General features: G+C 36.1%; 1 protein-coding gene across 1 annotated transcript in view; it reads left to right on the plus strand.

The window, feature by feature from the left end:
• Positions 1 to 23,058, plus strand: part of LOC131034990 (protein S-acyltransferase 24) — an 83,440-nt gene that overhangs the window by 56,546 nt on the left and 3,836 nt on the right. Inside the window, exons 6-12 of the mRNA XM_057966622.2 lie at positions 4,328 to 4,466; positions 4,589 to 4,688; positions 18,303 to 18,363; positions 19,145 to 19,222; positions 19,378 to 19,476; positions 19,681 to 19,759; positions 19,867 to 20,015. Coding sequence (XP_057822605.1) covers positions 4,328 to 4,466; positions 4,589 to 4,688; positions 18,303 to 18,363; positions 19,145 to 19,222; positions 19,378 to 19,476; positions 19,681 to 19,759; positions 19,867 to 20,015 — 705 coding nt within the window. The remainder of the gene's footprint in view (positions 1 to 4,327; positions 4,467 to 4,588; positions 4,689 to 18,302; positions 18,364 to 19,144; positions 19,223 to 19,377; positions 19,477 to 19,680; positions 19,760 to 19,866; positions 20,016 to 23,058) is intronic.

The raw sequence follows: 23,058 nt of genomic DNA on the forward strand, positions 1-23,058 counted from the left end.
GAAGATATCACAAAAGACTATGTCTTCTAAAATGCATAGACAGATTGGGTTCTACACATACATTTAGAAAGATAACAGATGTTTTTAGAGTATTTATTGAGTCTACTTTGAGATTGATGAACATACCCATCCATTTTCTTTATTTTCTTAAAAAAAATACCTTGCAAAAGCTTTGCAAGGATTTTATAGTTGGTTGGTTGGCTAACTAATTAACAATTGCAAGGATTTTATAGTTGGTTGGTTGGTTAACTAATTAACAACACATCTAGAAATGCATACCATACATAGGGAGACTCAATCAATGTTGATTCTACCTTTAAACATTCACACTTTAGAGGTGACAAGTGTTTATCACAACTTTGGGGTGAACATAGATCATTACAGTAATAAAATGTTGTACCCTGAATTCTAACCTGAGAATCCTAGGGTTCTACTCAGCAAGTTTCTTCCTTTGATTCCTTTTTTTTCCCATCCTACTTCCAAATGAAGTCTTTGGGCCTCAAAAATGCCATAGAGAGTGGTGTGGAAAATTGCATTAAACTTGCAAATATTTGAAGGGTATCTTGTAGAGGATGCTCATATCTCTTGAGTGTCACTTCTTGAGTTGTGAAGGAAATGATGGCCAGGACGTTCGACTATACTTGCAATGCATGGAGGAATATTTTTTATTTTTCTGTAGGTGCCCTTCACTATTAATGATCAACTAGTTTGTGGTGCTCTAGGGCATGGGAAAAGCCCTTAAATATTGCAAAGGTATACATTAAAAATGGGTGCCATTACTTCTAGTAGGTGAAAAGTCTTGGAATTGGAAAGGGTAGGTGAAATAGTGGGTCGTGGCATTTAAATATTCTTATGGTGCCCTTTTCTTGCTTTCAAAACTTCATTATGCTTACGTTCACCTTTACTTGTTGGAGATTTGGGCTCCTCTTGAACCTTGTCGCAAGAAGCTATGAACTCACTAAAAGCCCATCTTCTTTATCTTCATCAGGCTCTCGACATATTGAACTTTGCCACTTTTATCTTAGAGAATTGAATTTTTGAACCTTTGTTGCGCTTTTGGGCAGTTTAGGAACTTTGGAACTCCTTGACATGTTGAATCTCTTTCTTCTCTTGTTGGCTTTTTCGTAACTTGTGAACTTCTCAAAGTTTTTAATTTACCAGCCTTTGACTTGCTTGTTGTTGGTATTGGGGAGTTCATGAACTCGCAAACTTTCCAAAAAATCAAACTTGAACACTTCTCTTTTCCTTAGCCATTTTTACTTGTGAAACAAATGAGAGGCACAAGACAAGGACTTAGATGAATTTTGCAGAATTGAATCTGGTCTTTAATGGTGCTTTGGGTTGCATAGGGGGTAGGTGGGGATGAATAGTGCAAAGTGTGGGAGTTTTGAGGATTGGGGGTCAGTCATACTTTATGACTCGTACCACTGTTTGGGAGTTGAGGATCGAGGGGACCAAGGAATCCATCCCTCAAGGCATGCAAATAATGATAAGTCTGAACCAGTGATATTGATAAAATAACATAGTGAAAAGTGTGGGGTTTGGGCTTCAACGATACTTCATACGTTGTACCACATTAGAAGGATTCTTGTATCAATGACTTCAAAAAAGTGTATAGAAGACAACATTGGAAGTTGGGGATCAAGGATACCAAGAAATAGGTATGGGGTAACATAGTGTAAAGGATTGGGGAGTTGGGGATTCAAGGAAATGCATGGGTAAGATAAAGTTCGATACAATGACAAAGGCAAGGGACAAAGGGGGTTGGGAAAAAGGGATAATGGGAAGGAAACTTCAAAATCCTGATAGGGAAAAGAGAATAAAAGTGTGGAATAGATGAAAGGTATGCTAGAATGGAGAAGTTTGATATCTTGATAGGGACAAAGGAACAAAGTGGAGCTGGCAGAAAGACATACTGAGAAGGGAAACCTTGCAACTCTGACATAAGTACAGTCGTTAGAAATTTGAACTTTACCTCCACGCTTAGAACGTTTTAGGAACCTTGCAACTTCTAACACATGGTGGATGAAGAGGAAGAACACTTGTGCAAACCTAGACTAAGGGAGGCCCATTAGGAATGGCTATATTCCAGCACAATTTGGACATTGCGAAACTGGACACCAATAAATGATTTTATACCCATTGTATTTTAACAGTTCCTAATGTGATGATCTTATAGATACTGGCTCATGATTAGGGTTAAGCACAAGCAAGAAATATCTTATTAAATTGGGAAAGGTTGAGTTAATACAGTGAATACTATTTCAGCTGGGTTTTTTCTGAAAGGGTTTCCCAGGCTAAAAAGTCTTGCTAATTTGTGAGAGTGTCATTATTTCTTTCTGCCGTGTTTAAGATTTTGCTGGCATTGCTTCTCTTTGCGTAGGTTCATCAGTTTTATTTCTTTTCAATTGGAAGGGTCCATCTCTTCTACCATATAAAATGTAAATGACCATCGATTGGTACCTTGGCCTTGGCAGCTATTTGTCATTTGTTGATCATTTAATGCAAGCCCTATATACAAGAGATATTTCTTTTTATTGTATCAATTCTTGTAAATATATAAACATATGAAATGAGTGGCATTTTTGCAGATTGTAAACTTTGAACCTTTCTATTCCATTTTGTTTGTAGAACATTGGGAAGCTCCTGGATCAGGCATTATATTGATTTTTTTGTTTTCTTGTTTATATACAATGGAACCAGATACCCACACAAGAAGGCCCAAGATTCTTAGACCAACAATTTTCTTCAAGCATTTTCTGCTTTATTGACCAGATACCCACACAAGAAGGCCCAAGGTTCTTAGACCAATGATTTTCTCCAGGCATTTTTTGCTTTATTGTTCAGGTACTCAAGGAATGCCAGCTTGGACTCTAGATACTTGTACCTTGAGTGCCCATTATGAATTTTTTGGGTCCATTGGGACCAATTTGGTGAGTCCATCAAGACCAACATTATTGGTCCAGTAGGAATATTTGAAGTAATTTATATTTTATGTTCGTGTTGTTCATATTTGTAAAAGTTGAACTATCCTATGTGCTAAGGCAGGGAATATCTCCTTTGAATGTTGTCTTTTGTTGTATGTTTTGTTTGGAACTGATATTTGAATGATATTTAGTCTTTATTAAAATTAAATAGTAAGTTAATGATATTAAATCATACTAGTATCATTTTGCAATACATTTGCAAATTTGACAATGGAAGTTACCAACCACTGCATATTAATTCTTCCCCTTACTATTGATAAATAAATATCCCCATATGTGAGTTTTTTTTAATTCCACCACATTTCTGTTGTATATGTCAGATTCTGATAATGTTTGGTTTCAGACGACAGAATCTGAGGACTTCATTCAGTGGACCCTTGACACGAGTCAATACCAATTTTTGCACAGTACATTGAGCAGAGGGTATGGTGTAGAGAGGCCATGAATGTGTAAGGCAAAGAGCGCGATAAAGCAGTGCTGAATCCTTGAAAAACATGCTCAGAAAAATCAGAAAATTTGCCTTGAAATTTGTGCCAAAAAATCACATTGTTGTCCTAGTTAAAGTTTGCATTAGAAAATTGTGGTCTATATTATTTCCTAGTTAACACATTAAGAATTTTTTTGTTTATATTAATATATTTTGCCCTATTTGGTACATTCAGAAAAGTTACTATTCTGCCAGACGAGTGTGTTACTCAGGGTTGAGACACATTCAGTTTTGTAGAGACAGATAAGTCTACATTTTCGCAACATCTTAGCTATTGACAAAGCTAAAAAGCAGTAATTGCAATATCTGTTGATGAATCCATGAAGGCTCTTTTTAATGGTTTAAAGGCTTCTGTTGATGAAATGACTCAAGTTTTGTGTATATTAAAAGTTTCAGCTATCTAGCTATAATGTTCTTTTCCATTCATAATGGTTTGAGTCTTTAGAGTTAGCGCATGCTCCCTTATTGAGTGCTACAAAGCCCATGTAATTAAGTTCATTACAAAGTTTAGATCCCGTGTCATCAAGTATTTTGAACACCATGATGGTACAGCTGAATTAAAGAATTTGGGTCTGAAACTGATTCTACACATATAATCTCTATGGATTTAGTTTCATGATTCTGAATGATTCTATAAATACTGCAGAATAAAAATAAATTAATAAGGAACCCGTAATAACCTTTTTGGTTCTCTTCTAAGCAATTTTCTATGTATGACAAAACAGAAGTGGATTTAGCATGGTGCTGTCTTCTTTGCATGTTTGGTATTCGAGAATAGAATATGCTAGCATGCTGAATGCGGGGTTTCAATATATTGGCAATGAGAATTTTTTCTCTTTTGTTTTGTTGCTAGTCAAATGCTCGTAGAATATTCAATAATCGCTGGGATGAAAGAAGCCGCCTGGGAAGGCTTGCTAAGATGGGGCTTGCTCCTATCCTTTGGTGTATGATTACCATCCTCCTCATCATGTACATCAGCTCGGTAATCACATGTATGCAACTAGAATCTTCAAACAACTATCTGCAGTTATTTTCTGTGTAATAATATATTAATATTATGGGGGTTATTGGCATTATTTCTAGATTGTGGTTGATTTAAAGGTTGTCACTGCAGCCTCTACTCTTGTCAAAGTTACAGCTGGAGTTGGACTCTGGGCCTGGTCTGCAGTTTTCCTTGCATCTGGTGGGCTTGTTATGTTGTACAGATGTGGCAGGTAATAATCTGGGAGTGGGGACTAAATTTTAGTTTTGGACTGTGAATTCTTACATGAAATTGTGCTGGAATACAATCTTTTTAAAAAAATGAAGACATAACTAGGGACACGTCAAAGTGCAACAGTTATTTCATATAAATGCACTTAGAATAACCATTCTCTATGCATGTCTATGTACTAGAGTGTGCATGACTTATTTACTGGGCAGATTTTGATGTTTATAAGAGTGGTTTATGGATTCAGTTATATCTTAAACATTGGAACTCTTTTTTTGGTAAAAAAGGAAAATCATGATAATATAAAAATATAAATACTCATAATTTTTTAAAAAAGTTTCTATTTTCATATCTGTGGGAAAGATTGTATTATGCTTTTCTTATTTTTGAAGGAAAATCGATAATATTCTTTAGTTGTGGCTTTGCTGATTCTATTTTCTTTTCAATAAGGGGTTCTCTTATCAGAATAAAAAATTGAATATGTGCCAATTTTCTGATTATATGCTTAAAAATATAAGAAGAGAATAAAATTCAGTGTCTTGTAGGGAATATATAACTAATTGCAATGAAGAACATTTTCAGCTCATTTAACTAGAATGCACTATCTGCTACAATAACTTAAAAACCTACTCAGGCATTTCCAAGAATGCCATGTTGAACATTGAACAAGAGGTGATTATATGGTAGTTGATATGCTGGCTGTTGAGTTTATATCCAATTTGAGTGATACTTGTCAAGTATTTCCATATCTCAAATAAATTCCAAGAAACATTGCAAGTATGTAAAAATTGAACAAGGTAACTATTTAGAATTTCACTTCTTTTTAAAATAATAATGATTTTTCTAACCAATGTTTGAAACTCCTGCTCCCCATGGAAAATGCTTCCAAAGTACTATCCTAAAATAACATCCCTCAAGCACTCTTCCCCCTTCAATTTATGATTCTTGTCTCTGTTGTCCCGTCTTGTCCTGATCCCTCTTTAGATAGCCATTCTCGAACAATCCCTACCACTAATGAAAGACTGTGGCTACATGCCTTCATTCACCATGACACACTTAACCTCCCATCCTCTACACTCGATACTGCCATCACATGATGCTCCCTATTGCCATATTATCTTGTATCATTGATATTTGGTGTTCCAAAGCCATTGCACCTCAAACTGTCCACATCACTCCTAAAGTCTTTTTCGTTCCTAGATTGTGGCTCATCAAGGATATTGGAGAGGTATTAAATTTGAAGTAGATGATAACATATCCAAAAAATGATTTTTTCACCAACTTTGTGTCTCCTCCGTCAAAATGGAGTGAGAAAAATTGAACAATGAAATTTATATTGCTACAATAACAGGATGTAACATTCAAAATCCTATTTACATCCAATGCCTTGCTTTCATTTCCTCACCAATGACACCTATCCGTACCAAGTTCACTTGCTTTTGCATGGAGCCGTTATATTTTCATCCATCAATTCCAACCACTCCATTTCAGAGATTTGTGGCAAATTATTAAAGAAGATGCAATCATTTCAAAGCACAAATGTCCATTGGAAATTGAAATTATTTGCTTTTAAAACTTTGGGAAGCCTACCTAGGCAAAAAAAATCCTTATACAAAGATACAGAGTGCCTCCTTATCCCACGGTTTAATACTGGTTCCAAAGTCTATATCAGAATAAAAAAAGAGAAGTTTGCATGGAAGTTCAAAATCAAAACATCTACCATGAAGAGTACTTTCAATAGCGAGTGATAGACAAGATGCATGTTTCTTAGGCGAATGCAGGTCATCACTGTAATTTTGTTTTTCTTGTTAAGTTCATCATCCATTGCTCGTTTCTCTATAAAAAGTCATGCATGGTGCAGGAATAGTCACCAGTGATATTCTCACCTTTGTGTAAAAAATGATCCTGCAATTATGTAGAAATCCCAATAGACAGTTTGGAAATGTAAAATAGAAATTTTACAAATCCAACTAGAAGAAGATTTCTCAATTTCTTCCTAGGCTTATTAGATGATAAAATTCATTGTTAGCAGATTTTGATGGAGCTAAACTCATAGAAAGTCATGTTGCAGATTATGTTTATAGAAAATGATTATAATCTTGCCAATCTTTATGTTTAGTGTTGATAAAAAACACATTTCCCTGCCATGAAAAATAAAACCCTTCTCACTGCACTTTTTTGCTGAAATGAGAAATGATACTCAACTTGACATTTTTGTTCTTACCCAGGCCTTGATAACTCTAAGCAGGGACTCTCTTGTCCCTGCATATCAAAGAAGAGCTGAAAAAACCTTCTCATGGCACAGAAACCCTTATCAATACAACTTTCTGATCGTGTTTTCAAATTGGGTATTGCCATTGGAATATTTGAGAGGTACTTCTGTATCTGGAATGTTTCCCCATTTCAGGTATAGAATAATAATATGCATTTCGTTGCTACTTAGTTTATTCACAAGAAAATAATGCACTCAAATGCTGCAGTTAAACGGAATATCATTTACTTGAAAATGCCCTTGACTTTACAGGATATTGAATGAGAATTCATAGCAGCAAAAAATTGGCAAACCAAAAGTATAGGATTTTTTGAAAATTTCGGGAAAAAATTGGATTTCAAAAAACCATAAAAAATTGTAGAAAAAAGACAACTATTTTTTTTTGAAATTTAAGGGCATTTTCATAGCATAAAGATATAGAGAGCAAATAAAATAGAGACTTTAACCCACAAATTATAGAAAATAGGATTTTGTTCTTTATATTCATATTGCTGATTACATTGCATTGCACAAAGCATACTTCATACTGCATAAATAATAACAAGATGGTTACAATTGACAAAATTTCAATCAAAATATATTTTGTACAAAGTCAACCTATAAACTAAGCATAAAGTTCCAAATAATTTCAATTAAAATATATTTTGTACTCTTGCTACTACAAATAGAGCGATGTTAGAGGGCTGCAGGTCCTGATGATGAAGCTCCTAGTTCAGAGCCTCTCTTGAGTCATTCAACCTCGTGACTATCCGAGTTGGCCTCTAGGATCTCAAAATCTTTAGGCTCAAGAAAGACATCAAAAGGATAGTTTTCCTTTGTTTAGTTGACTTCATAAATTACAAAATGGAAATCAATTGGTTCATAGTTGTGATTTAACAGTACTTGCAATTTATAGAACGCTGTGAAAGAGAACTATATTCAGAGTGTGAAAAGGAAATTATATCATAAAGGAAGCTATTGCAAATTTCAACTTAATAAGTTTTGAATCAAATAGCTTAGGATAGAGTAATAGAAAATGCTTTTGAAACAGAATCTCACATCTTAAAAGACCATAAATGATGTTGAAATGTTTCCCATGGATAATTATTTTAGCAGATTTGTAAAACAGTAAAGGGAAATGTTAAATATTTTTCCATTAGATGATAAAGACTTGTTAGTGCCAAAGAAGAGAGCATTTATTTGAAGCACAATTTTTGCTATTATTATTCGAGTAAACTTTCCTTAAGTTTTCATATAAGTGGATGATTGAGTTAAAGACATTGTTGGACTTTGAGTTGAGAATTTGAGAGATTATATGTACAAGTTTCAATGAAAAATCGAAGCATACGGAACATTCCCTTTCAATGGGATAGTTGCTGCTAAAAGCTATTTGGATTGTTAAAGAGAATATATATATGAGGTTTTCTTTAGGAAGGATTAAGATAAGCCCACAAGACTAGGGCATGACTTCTCTCAAGGCATGTATTAGTTTGCCTTGTACCTATTCAACATGCATGGAGTGCTATGCTATATATTGAAATAGAATCTTAGAACTCAAAAGACCATAAATGATATTGAAATGTTCTCATTAATAACTCTTTTAGCAGATTTGTAATTTGTAATGTTTCCTGTTTGTGAATGCCCTAATTTAGCCCTAAATCACAATTGCCAATTGAGCAAGAGCAGGGTTGGAGATATGTTTTTGAATGCCTTAATTGAGCCCTAAATCACAATTCCTAAATGAGCAAGAGCAGGGTTAGAGATATCTTTCATCTGTTTGAAACCCTCCAAAACAGGTTAGAAACCATTTACAACAATAATTCATAAAATAGATCTTAACTAGGAATCATTAAAGCATATAGCAGAAATATCAATTTGATCATGAGATATCTTAAATATGTTTGAGGAAGCTCAACCATAGGAGAGCTAGGATAAGGTGACTCAATAGCGTGTCCTAGAGATCCTCTACTCTAGGCCCAAGAGCAGATATACCATCCCTCTTGGCCTCATGTGGCTTGTGCCATCCGTATGAGGTGGTGTACCTAGTGAGGCTTCCTATAATCGTTTCCCCTTCATCTTGCCATCCATTTCCCATTTCCTATGATTGGACTTCTTGGTGTATTAATTCACCATGATAGAGGGATGAGGCGTATTCACAATAGTGCACTGGAAGCCCATCTCTTCTTAACACTAAAGGCAGTACCCCTTGTACCCCCTTGACCTCATGGGACCATTCGGTCAGCACCATGAGGTGGCATACCTAGAAGAGTACCCCATTGTCATTCCCCTCCTTGTAATCCCTAATTTCCCCTACCATGGCTGACTCTAATAATCAATCAGTACATATAAAGAATCCAATATTGTGCATGTCTTCTACATATGATAATCAGTCATAAACAACAGCATATCCTAATTAGTAATGAGTAGATACAAATAATATTCATTATGCTATGTTAAACAGTCTGTCATGTCCCCTCTCTAGCGCTGCCTAAACTCAGTGAATAAATTCGTTAAGTGTTGTTGCTTCCCACACTTAGTCGACTTTTGAATAATGAGGAGTTGTTTTCAATAAGAAATGGTGGGTCCGGTTTCACTTAAGTGAGTTACTATATTTCAGTCATTAGTTGGGGCCATCAGCAATCTGCCTTAAGATGATTTTAATAAACATCCTATGCCATCTTTTATATATGCGCTCCAAGTATTAATTCCTTGGGTTATCGCCTAAACTTCAGGACTTATGGTTATGTGCTTGTTTTAGGGCTGGGTGTTATAAGATGGATTTGGAGAAAGAGGAAGGAGGTATTTTTGATGATATTTTCTTGTTTATTGCTGCCGCTGCTAGAGCCTCTGTTAAGGACGGAAAGCCTGACTGGGCTGAACCTTGGACGCCCATCCATGGTGGTTGCTATCACTGTTCTATGATCTTAGACATTCCGGCCAGAAGATACAGTTGTGACAATGGACTCCATAATACCTTGTGCTGCCATAGGGGTGTTGCTGTGCATTGCTGATAAGCCGACCAGTCACCATTGATAGGAAATTTTATGCTTTGAGCGATTACAGGTTCTGAATAATAAGTTGATATTGGTATTTATCCGGATACCTCATAAAAGTCTTTGATATGCTACTTATATAATCTGTATGATGTCATTGGTATCAAGTAAACTATGAATTTCATTACATCGTTCAGATTTAATTAATGATGAACCCGATCATTGAATTGTTCGAGGGTTTGTGCATGCAATGTTTCAATTCCGAAATGTTTGTCAATTCGATACCCTAGTTGGGATATTTCAGGGGTATCAGAGCCACAAACCCTATCAGCCTGTGGGGTTTAGTTTGCTTTTTCGTTGCATGTTCTTGTAACAGGGTTCTATGCACTCCAGAGGGTTAGAATTTCACAGATACAATACAAGGAGTAGGTCTGGACAACGTGAAGAAGCCGAAATTATCCCAGCTAAATCTGAGATGGGTGAAAGAAGAGATGCAAGTCTGCCTAGAGATTTGAATAATCAATTGGATAACTTTTTGACAGTGTTCGCCCATCAGCAGCAGCAAATGATGCAACAGTTCCAGGACAGAATGATCACAACCATAGGGCAACTGAGAACTGATCATGCTCGATCAAGAAGGTCAAGTAGTCATCACAGTAGAGGTGAGGTTGGACAGGGAAATCAAGATAGAACCACCTCCAATGTGGTAAGGACAGTTGATACAAGGTCTGATCGACCTTTACGTCCTCAATTTTTACCACGTCAAAATGACAGAGAACCCTCTTGTGAAGCAGAGGAAGAAGAAACTCAAGTCACAGTTGATGGCATGGTGGCACGAGATGAATATATGCAGCTACCAGCTGATGTAAGGCAGCTAATGAACTTAAATCAGGAAAGACAAGACAGGAGCCCTAGAGGTCTAGTGAGGGAAGCTTTCCAGCCAATGGAATATAAAGATGCCTTGAATAAGATAAATATTCCAACTTTTAATGGAACTGGAGAACTATCAGCGAGATCATGGGTTCATAAGTTGGATGCCTTCCTGACACTCAAGCCCATGGAAGAGGAAAAGGCAATACAGTTTGCTACCATGCATTTGGAAGGGGTAGCATATGATTGGTGGCATCACGGTCTCGTTTCCCAGGATCATGCCATGATTCAATCATATGAAGAATTTGTTAATAGGCTGATCACCCGCTTTGACAGGAAAGATATAGAAGTTTATTATAGAGAGTTGGCTCAATTGAAGCAAACTGAACAGTTGGAATCATATATCAATGAATTCCAGAAGATTGCAATAATGGTGCGTGATATGCCTCAGAGAAGGATCACCATGCTCTTTGTTGAAGGACTTAATGATAGATTGAAAGGCTTAGTGAAAGCTCACAGGCCGAACTCCCTTGATGATGCCATTTGACTAGCTATGGATTTAGAAGTTTCAGCACCTTATTAGCCTCACAAAAAAGAATACAGCCCATGGAAAACTAAGAAAAAAGGGTCCAAATCAGCAAAGGAATACAAGTTTAACCAACCAAGAAGTATTCCTTCAAAGGCTGATCAGGAGTCTAGAAATGAGCTTAGGAGAAAGAAGTTATGTTTTTCCTGTAAAGAGCCTTGGGAACCAAGACACCGCTGCCTTGGTAAAGGCAAACTTCATTAAATTGAAGTTCACTTAGAAGATGAGGATGAGTCGGAGGAAATTGTTGAGGAAGATAACACACAGGGGTTTTAGAATCCATAGATTGAATTGGAAGATACTGCTGTTAGAGAAAATCCTCAGGTAGCTACTCTCTCTGAAATTCCGAGAGGTAGACCTTTCCAGCTGAAAGGAGTTATTAAGGGGCAGTGAACAGTTTGTTTGGTAGACAGTGGTGCTACTCAAAATTTCATTGATGAGAGTCAGGTCAGCAGGCGTGGACTTCAAGCAGAGGAGTTCCTTGGATTTAATGTGATTGTGGCAGATGATTTTCCCTTGAGTTGTACACGGGTTATACCTCAGCTTAAGATTCAAATGGGAGATTATACTTTGACAGGAGATTTTTATGTTCTTAGTCTCAGTAATGCGGATGCTATCTTGGGTCTTCAGTAGTTGGAATCTTTAGAGAGGTATGTGCAGGACTTCAAACAAATGCAGCTGGAATTCGTGGTAGAGGGCAAGAAAACAGTGCTGAAAGCTATGGCGCATGGAGGACCTAGAGTGGTCTCTGCCAAAAGGATGGAGGCTTATTTCCGTCATAATGACGTTGAGTGGGCAGCCCACTGTTTTGTCTCTAATAATGCTGTTACAAAAAAGGAACCAGCCTATCATGTGGATATACAGTCTATGTTAGACAAACACGGTGCGGGGTGGAGATATTCCACTCGGACGTTCTCCTGATAGAGGATTTGAGCATGTTATTGAGCTGGAAGAAAGGTCAAAACCAGTAATAACCACTCCTTACAGGCATCCTCGTCACTACAAGGAGGAAATAGAAAAAACAATTAAGGAGCTGCTGAAAATGGGTCATATTAGGCCAAGTTCTAGTCTATTTGCTTCTTCAGTGGTGCTGGTCAAGAAGAAAGATGGCACATTGTGAATGTGTAAAGACTATAGAGCACTAAATAAAAGAACCATTAAGAACAAGTATCCTATTCCTAGAATAGATGAGTTGTTGGATGAATTACATTGTTCAGTCTTCTTCTCCAAAATTGATCTACGGTCTGGCTACCATCAAATAAGTGTAAGAGAAGAAGATATACAAAAAAACAGCATTCCATTGTCATTATGGGCACTTCGAGTTCCTTGTCATGCCCTTTGGTTTGACCAATGCTCCTGCAACTTTTTAGTCTTGCATGAACCATGTTTTCCGCAAGGAGTTGAGGAAGTTTGTTGTATTAGTATTTTTTGATGACATACTAATATGCAATAAAACGTGGGAAGAACATTTACAGCACTTAGACGCTGTCCTAAGCATTGTGAAACAACAATCTTTGTTTGCCAAAGTTTCTAAGTGCGAGTTTGGGATGTCAGAACTTCTCTACTTGGGTCATGTGATAGGTATTGGCGGGGTAAAGGTACATCGGGAGAAGATTCAGGCAATCCAGGAGTGGCCAATTCCTAAAAATATTTCTGATCTAAGGGGTTTTTTGGGATTATGCTATTATTACAGAAGGTTTGTGTGAGGTTTCTCCCAGTTAGCTTCACCATTGACTGATCTTACGAAGAAAGGGGCTTTTCAATGGTTTGCAGAAGCACAAGTTACCTTTGAAAAACTCAAGGATATCATGAGCACATGTCCAGTGTTAGCACTTCCTGACTTTACAAAGCCCTTCGTTGTGGAGTGTGATGCTTCAAGTCAAGGAAATGGAGCGGTGTTAATGCAAGATAGACATCCTATTGTGTTTGAGAGCAGGAAGCTCAGAGATCCAGAAAAACTATATTCCACCTATGACAAAGAGATGTTGGCTATCATGCATGCTTTAGCTAAGTGAAGACAATACTTGGTGGGTGCTAAATTTACTGTTCAGGACTGATCATCATAGTCTGAAATATTTTTTGGAACAAAAGGATCGTAATGAACGGCAACAAAAATGAGTGAGCAAGATCCAGGCGTATGATTTTGATGTGGAATACATCAAATGGAAGAAAAATGTGGTGGCTGATGCACTTTCTAGGAGGCCTACCCTTTGTGCACTTTCAGAGATTTCAGCTGATTGGAAGTCACAATTGCTGTCCGAATACACAAAATATTCCTTCGCTTATGACATAGTGGATGGAAAGGTGCAAGATGAGAGATATACTGTAGTAGATGAAGTCATTTATCATAAAAATAGGATCTACCTGGTGCCCGGATCTAGACTTAAGCATAATATCTTGAGGGCATTACATGATAGGCCTTTAGCTGGACATCTTGGTTTCTTTAAAACTTACAGGCAGGTAAGAGAGCGATTTTTCGTGGAAGGGACTTAAAGATGATGTGCTCGACATGTTCGAGAATGCTTGTCATGTCAGCAAAATAAGGTAGAGCACACTTTTCCGGTAGGACTTCTGCAACCTCTACCTATTCCGGAACAGAAGTGGGAGGGTATTTCAATGGACTTCATCACAGGATTTCCCCAGGTACAGGGAAAAGATTGCATATTCGTAGTAGTGGAAAGGTTAACAAAATATTCCCATTTCTATGCTATTGCTACTGATTTTTCAGCATCTTAGGTTGCTGATCTATTTTTCAGAGAGGTGTTTAGATTGCATGGTCTTCCCAAGACCATTGTCAGCGACAGAGACAACAGGTTTATCAGCATGTTTTGGCAGGAATTGTTTCGATTGGCAGGAACAAAACTGGCTCCCAGTACCAGTTACCATCCTCAGACGGATGGGCAAACAGAAATAGTGAACAAATGGGTTGAGGGCTACCTCAGAAACTATATTTCGGGGCAGCAGCGAACTTGGGTTAAATGGCTGTACTTAGGTGAGTATTGCTACAATACTACCTATCATATGACTATCAGGATGTCACCTTTGAAAGCTTTGTACGGGTATGATGCTTTGCCATTTATAGACATAGCTTTTGATGATAGTAGAGTTCCCCGTGCAAAGGAAACTATACAGGATTATCAGGATATTCTCAAGGTATTACGAGATAACATCTTACAGGCACATAACCGATAGAAAGTCTATGCAAACAGACAGAATGGAAAGGTCATTTCAAGTAGGGGACTTGGTTTTCCTACGTTGCAACCTTACAGGCAATCTTCTTTGAAAAGCAGTGGGGCAGAGAAGCTGAAACCCAGATTCTATGGACCTTACAAGGTGCTAAGGCGAATGGGAGAAGTTGCTTATGAGCTTGAACTTCTTGGAGGAAGTAAAATTCACAATATTTTTCATGTGTCTTGCTTAGAGAAGGCATTGGGACAACAAATTGCTGTCTCTCCTGAGTTGCCGCCTTTGGATGAGGACGGAAAATTGATTCTTGTACCTGAAGGAATTGCTGATTGGAGAGAGAAGAGATTAAGGAATAAGGTTGTCAAGGAATATCTAATCAAATGGAAGAATCTACCACTGGAGGATGCCTCTTGGGAAGGGGAAGATATTTTGCAACACCCAAACTTGAGATTGCTTGTGGACCAGCAATCTGAGGAAGGGAGGACTCTCATGTCCCCTCTCTAGCGTTGCCTAAACTCAGTGAATAAATTCGTTAAGTGTTGTATTAAATAAGGAGTTGTTTTCAATAAGATATGGTGGGTCCGGTTTCACTTAAGTGAGTTCCTATATTTCAGTCATGAGTTGGGGCCATCAGCAATCTGCCTTAAGATGATTTTTATAAACATCCTATGCTATCTTTTATATATGCGCTCTAAGTATTAATTCCTTGGGTTGTCACCTAAACTTCAGGACTTAGGGTTATGCGCTTGTTTTAGGGCTGGGTGTTATAAGATGGATTTGGAGAGAGAGGAAGGAGGTTTTTTTGATGATATTTTCTTGTTTATTGCTGCCGCTGCTAGAGCCTCTGTCAAGGACGAAAACCCTGACTGGGCTGAACCTTGGATGCCCATCCATGGTGGTTACTATCACTGTTCTATGATCTCAGACATTCCGGCCAGAAGATACAGTTGTGACAATGGACTCCATAATACCTCGTGCTGCCATAAGGGTGTTGCTGTGCATTGCTGATAAGCTGACCAGTCACCATTGATAGGAAATTTTATGCTTTGAGCGATTACAGGTTCTGAATAATAAGTTGATATTGGTATTTATCCGGATACCTCATAAAAGTCTTTGATATGCTATTTATATAATCTGTCTGATGTCATTGGTATCAAGTAAACTATGAATTTCATTACATTTTTCAGATTTAATTAACGATGAACCCGATCATTGGATTGTTCGAGGGCTTGTGCATGCAATGTTTCAATTCTGAAGTGCTTTTCAATTCGATACCCTAGTTGGGATATTTCACAGTCATAACAACAATACATCATTAATCAACAGTGTGCAGATAAAAAAGTGTTCATTGTGCCATGTATAGGGATCTCATACCAAAACCCAGTACAGAATTGAACTGCTGTTTACTCAGTTCATATAGATGCCAAATCTGATCTCATTCAATGGTATCCTTAGTCTGAATGCTGGGCTCACTCTACTTATATCTTTCTATTGGGTGGAGGGCTGTGACCCCTTTCTAAGGTTGTGACCGTTGGGTGAGATATGCCCTGTCCTTGTCAATTGCACCTCTTCATAATTCATTCTCTTTTCTCAATTCACTGTTTGTTTGGTCTAACTAATTCCTCAATCCCGTTTTAGAGATCACCACTAGGAGGAGAGGGTTGATTCCCTTTGTATAGATATTATTTGCTACATATTGATTCATCATATTTACTTTGTGATATTCCCAACTGCTGAAGATTGGTGATTGTTAGTATGTTCATGGAATTGTGAAGTCTTACTCTGTAAGACAATTTCATCCTTGCAATTTGGGGTTTCCTTCACTATTTGGATTTGGCCATGATATAAAACAGTAAAGAGAGTTTTAAATATTTTTCCATGAGATAATAAAGACCAGTAGTACGAAAGAAGAAAGCAACTATTTGAGCCGCAATTTTAGCTATTACTATTTAAGTAAATTTTCCTTAATTGTGCGTATAAGTGTATGATGGAGTTAAAAACATTAATGGACATTGAGTTGAAAATTTGAGAGATTATAGGTACAAGTTTCCTTGAAAAATCAAAGCACGAGGAACATTCCCTTTCAATGGGACATTTGCTGCTGAAATCTATCTGGATTGTTAAAGAGAAAATAGACGAGGCTTGCTTTGAGAGGGATTAAGACAACCCACAAGACTAGGGCATGGCTTCTCTCAAGGAATGTATTTGTTTGCCTAATACCTATTTAATATGCACAGAATGCTATGCTATATATTGAAAAAAATTCTTACATGTCAAAAGACTATAAATGATATTGAAATGTTCTCATTGATAACTATTTTAGCAAATTTGTAAAACAGTAAAGGGAGTGTTAAATATTTTTCCATTAGATAATATCACAATGAAGACCTGCTAGTAGAAAAGAAGAGAGCAACTATTTGAGCCACAAGTTAGCTATTATTTTTCAAGTAAACTTTCCTTGATTTTGCATGACTTCTGATAGGAACCATTTTGCTTCTGATTCCATAGTTTATTTTTTTCAACACAACAAGTTGATTTTTATCTTTTTGATAGGAACCTTTTTGCATCCGCTTCCACAATGTCTATGTACTTTTATGTATATACTTCTGCTTCCTACTTGATTATACAATTGTCACTACTCTACCCACTTGTTATTAAAACTTGATAGCTAGTGTCAAATTGAAGCTCCAAATTATCACACTTAGCATTTGGAAAGGACATTTCTCCCAATGTAACCTTGATAATCTAAACAATCACCTTGGTAGTATTGTTGAGAATTGAACTGTTAAATTTTTTTAGTCAAGATTAGAAGGATTCCAAGAAAACAAACCTCTATAGGTTGATATCAAGTGATTAAAATTTTGTTTCAGTTTTGTTTGGCTTTCTATATTTACTTTTGGCAAGTAGGAATAAGGTTCAAATATGTTAAAAAAATCAGATAGAAGCCTTACTTAGTATTTATGATATTATCTACTACTTCCAACTAAACTGTATTTTTGGATTTAAGGAGTGAAATGTTTTTGAACTATAGAAATCTTTGTGTACCTTAATCAGTTTTGAATTCTTAATTTAGCATTAATCTGAAAGTGTTCTTCTATTGTCTTAAGGTTTTTAATTTATCAAATTGCAAATATTTTTTTAGTGGAATGGGAAAAATAGCTAACTTGTGATATTTAGCCCTTAAACAATATTTAAATCCTGATGTCCATAGAACTGCCAAACACAAGACACTCCGTATTGTTGTTCCTTCAGGAAATTTCTAAATATATTTGAAAATGGACGTGGCCAAGTTCAAGTCTTGGCTGAAGTTAATAGATATAGTTTTGTTGTATCATCTAAGCCAAAAGTACTTTGGACTTGCAAAAAAGCATTATTTTAGAATAAAGGTTGTTCATCAACTCTTACTCTATTAATGGTTGAGTAATCTCCCTCATTGGACTGGATTTGGAATTTATCCCTTGGTTACACTTCTGCCCTGCAAGATTTTTCCTTATTCTAGGAAATTTCATTTGCAATATATCACAGTATCACTGATCCTTAATGACTGAAATACTATAAAATGCTATTTATGAGAACGAATTGCTTTTTTATTCTGATTTTTTTCAGATCATATTATGATACAATTGTTTTCTCCTTCTGTCCATCAAGGATCCTGGGTATATTGAAACAGATTTTATTCCGAACCTTTTTTGGATGACGTAATGATACAATTTTCGCCTTCTTTATGTGCAGTAAAGATCCGGGGTATATCAAAACGAATTCAAGTGATGCACATAATCTTAAAGCTGTAGATGTAAGCAACTTCTTATCATAAATGTTGAATGAATGGAATGATCAGTATCCCCTGTTTAAGCATAGCTTTTTTAATTATTTTTCATTATCTCATTCAGCTGAAAATGTTAGATTTAGTTAAATATTTATAAAATGCAATTGAATCAACAATTGTATGTGTACTACTTTACTGGTTCTCTGTTACATATTATTTTCTTATATCCTGTGCAATGCTAGGACATTTTGAAGCTCAATGTTCATTCTACTTTAATACTACTAGTTAGTGACCAAAACTTGTTTGCAAGTGTGATTAATGCATATAAAGTAGATGCTATTGTTAGCATCACTGATAAAGGTTATCAGCTATGCATTTTTCTCTCGTGTCATTTCAAGTGTTTGAGTAAAGGGGTTCTGGATGCTAGGCATCTTTTACTTTTTAATATCCTGTACCATCATCTTGTACAATTGATATGTGAGAGATTAAAATGTTAGTCCTCAGTTTTTCTGCTACTATATATAGTGAGGATGAAATCCACAAAAAATATTAGGAGATACCAAGAAAATCCAAGAAATTTTTATTTCATCAGTAAATAGATGTATAATTAAGTTGACAACAACATATAACTCTCAGACGAGTGATTTGAAGCACATAACTTAGTAACTTCTTTTCTGCTTATTTTGAAAAAGTTTTTTTCTGATTCATTTGTCTTTTTAATCAAGAGTCCTCAGAGATGACCTTTTCAAGTGTTTTCTTATTATAGTAAACAATTCTTTGAGATTTTTGACTGGTATTCATGGGGCAGGAATCTTTGTTGAATCCTGAGCTGAGCAACCCTGCTCTCTTGGCAGGGCAATGGTCACAGCTTTGCCCAACCTGCAAGGTGCTTTATTTTATATCCTTTCATAAAGATTCCTACATAGGTTGTTGGTTTGTTAGAAGGCATGGGTTCCTACATTTTTTAAGTTAATTACGTCTTAATTATAATTTTTTTTTTGTTTGCAATCCTCATTAATAACTTTATTTTTCAATATTCAGATAGTCAGACCTTTGCGTTCTAAGCATTGCTCTATTTGCAACCGCTGTGTTGAGCAATTTGATCATCATTGCCCTTGGATATCCAACTGCGTTGGGAAGGTGAGATGCATCTGATTGCTGATTGTACATATAATTACCATAAATTTGTTTTAACTTTTGGTTAAGCTAGTGAGTAGTCTTTATAATGTGGCATTTACAAATTGTAATCACCTTTGGAACTTGGTATAGGGTTTCATATGTATTGGAAGTTTATCTCTAAGCAAGAACTGATCTTCGAGTTGGTTATTGTTCTTATGGTTGCAGAGGAATAAATGGGATTTTTTCTTGTTTCTGTTTATGGAAACTTCTGCAATGCTGATTAGTGGCATTGTTACTTTTCAGCGTATGTCTTCTTCACTGTAAAAAAAATCGAGGCTGATTTACTTTTATTGTTGATCATGTTTAAGGTTTCAGATGATCTGTAAGTATGATATTTATTTGCAAACACAGGACTAGCGGCAGATCAAAGTTCTCCTTCGTCCTTCAGGCCATGGATGAACCATTTAGCAGTTCATCATCCTGGTGCATTAGCATTTTTCATCATGGACATTCTCCTGGTGTTTGGTGTTGCAATGTTGACTGGCATACAGGCATCACAAGTAAGTATTTATTAACAGAATAAATAAACTAAATAAATTAAAATTGCAAAATTGAGATCGAGGTGATTTGATCTTGTAAAGCCAGTGGAAATTGAGCAATTAAGTCTCTTTTGACCACTAGAAACATTAATCGGTAGTTTGAAGTGTCTTTAACATTGTCCTGCTATAAATATTGAAATTTGATAAACAAGAATTGCTATGTTATTTAACATTAATTTGAAGTTAAACAAAGGTCAACTGATTAAGTGTCACCTTTTACTGTTCTTGTATGAGAGAATATACCATTATGAAAAGGACAATTAATGTACACCAAAGGACAGTTTATATCATGGTACACAAAATTTAAGCTATGCAAGTTCTATGTGGAAAATAGGACTAAAGTATTAAGAGAAAAGTTGTAGCTGTCTTGAGAAAAAGAAAACAGCAAAGCTATGAGTGGATATTACTTATTTCCTTTTGTTGACAGACTTGTTGGTGCCCAGCATTTCTTATCATTGATTCACCATGCAATTGTTTAAAAACAATGTCTCAGCAAAACATGGCAAACCTGATGTTGACTTGGACTGACCCAGTGGAGCACAATAAATTAAAAAATACCTAAATTTAAAAAAAAACATAAATATGCTCAAAACAAATTAAACAATTTGCTTAAATTTCCAAAAAATACGAGCATAATAAATGATGAATATGCTGTTGTACATCTGTGCAGTACACATTTTCTCAACCATTTGCCTATCACATGAAATTAACCTGACCTACCCATGTTGACTTCTCACTAATTCCAACAAAAGAATTCAGAAACTGTAATTTTCTTCCTTTGCTCAAATGGCAAGATTTATCGTCCACTCAGGTGACAAATATCTTCACATTCCTTGAATTGTTGAGGTGGGTGTGCATTATCTCTGTCTATTTTGGCTTGGAACTGCTCAAAACTGCTTCATGTCACAGTGCAGAAACCATTCTAGACATTTCTCAAGCACCAGACCCAAAATATGAATGTTTTGGTTTGTTTTTGCACCTACAGGTTGCTTTACAGACATGATGTGAATCTGAGCCATGGAATTGCAGCAATTGCTGTGAGACTTCGCAGGCACTTGCAGTGATTGCAGTATGATCTTGCAGAGGCTCACAGCAAGACCTTGCAAGGACTCTGCAAGTTTTGAAACTAGGCATCAGGGCACCAGGATAAGCTCAGCTATGGAAAATTGTGTTGCATTATAATTATTTAAGCGCCCTTAGCATCCGTTGGGGTTGGATGACAGCATGACCTTGTGGACACTTACAGCAAGACCTTATGTTATAGGTACTTTGCAATTTTTTAAAAAATTGCATCAAAGTTTGAAAACTCAGGCTTGGCAGCCCAAAATAGGACTCAAACTCGGGACTCAGCATAGACTCGGCAAAAAAGAAAACAGCAGCTTTAACATAAAAAAAAGGAAATTAATTCATTTAGAGAACACGAAAGCCTAATTTGACTATCAATTTGTCATAATTCAAACATTACACATCATATTGTTGAAAATAAGTAGCGTCAGTCAGATAAATGATTGAATGAGAGACTTCATTTATCTCTCGTTCAATCATCTACCTTATCAATGAAATTACAAAACAAATTGTAGACTTTATGTTGATCAATCAGTTTGATTGAATAAACTTGTTATAATCATCTTCATATATATTTCATGATTTCAAGTATCGATTTGCATATATCGATACTTAAACAGCACATACAAACTTGCCATTGATCGTGTTATGATCATATTACTTATGCCATGATCGTGTTCATATGTTTCAGATCAGATCGTATTAATATTGCATATCATAGTTATCGTGTATGATAACTATCACCGATTTTGGTTATCGATCTGCACTTATAATAAACCGATTGTTATTGGGTTAATCAATAATCATTAGCATCTGAAATGACACTGATTGGTATCGGGTATAAACAAAGTTTGTTATTATTTGTTATGAAACGGCATCTACTTCATACGATCAAGACATGTCTTGATCAGACATGTCAAGAGACATGCCCGGTCAAGGCATACCTTGATCAAAGGTTATTTACATATATATATGCCATTCGAGTGCTGTAGAAAGATATTGAAATCAATTAATGTTCTATACAGCAATCTGCAATACAAAGGAAATTACGATTAGTAACCAGCAATAAAATATTGAATATATCTTCAAGTGAATATAGAAAGAAAGTCTTCTTAGAAAATAAAAGAGAGACAAAATCTATAATCTTTAGATTTTGAACATAAATTTGAATATCATTTACACATGATCTTCAAACACTCAATATTTGAAATTTAATAATTCATACTCGTAGTTTCAAACTTTCAAATGTATAACAGCATCATAAATTAATAAATGTTTGCATATAATGATATGTCAAAATGAGAAAAACAACCAAATATCATCTACATCTTTCTCTTTCCCCTTCTAATGTAACTCAATTTGATAGGTGTCAAACTAAAAGGTGCTACAGCATAAAAACGATGATGAATTGTTTCTTCAACATCGTCTTTTTCGATCTCAATGCTCCTCTTCTCCTCTCCTTTCCTATTTTGGTGTTCAGCCCTGTTTTAGTTAAGATTGGAGAAAAAAAAAAGTGAAGGAAAAGTCACTTTTTTAATGTCTTTTTATCTCCCTAGTGGCACCAAGTGGACCCGAGAGTACATGCTCAAAACTTGGGAGTCCGAGTCTGTGACTTGGAGATTCCTGGGGGGAGACTTGGACGAGTACTCGCCAGAATTCTACCGGATTCACCTCGGGAGTCAATGGCAAGTGGACTCGGTTAGAGATAGGATTCGGGAGTTTGGAGAGTTCTGGAGAGTCCTCAAACTATGCTATGCATCATGGCCTTGGGATAGGCTCAGCTATGGAAATTGTATTGTATTATAATTATTTAGGTGCCCTTAACATCCATTCATCCATTAGTGTCCTTTGTTTCTACAATTCATATGTACTCACTTGTAAACATTTGGCTTAGTTTGAATTTGAAGAGGTACATGTTCTTTGGGATAACTCCTAGATA

The sequence above is a fragment of the Cryptomeria japonica genome, chromosome 5 (genome assembly GCF_030272615.1).
Source record: "Cryptomeria japonica chromosome 5, Sugi_1.0, whole genome shotgun sequence".
Lineage (NCBI taxonomy): Eukaryota > Viridiplantae > Streptophyta > Pinopsida > Cupressales > Cupressaceae > Cryptomeria > Cryptomeria japonica.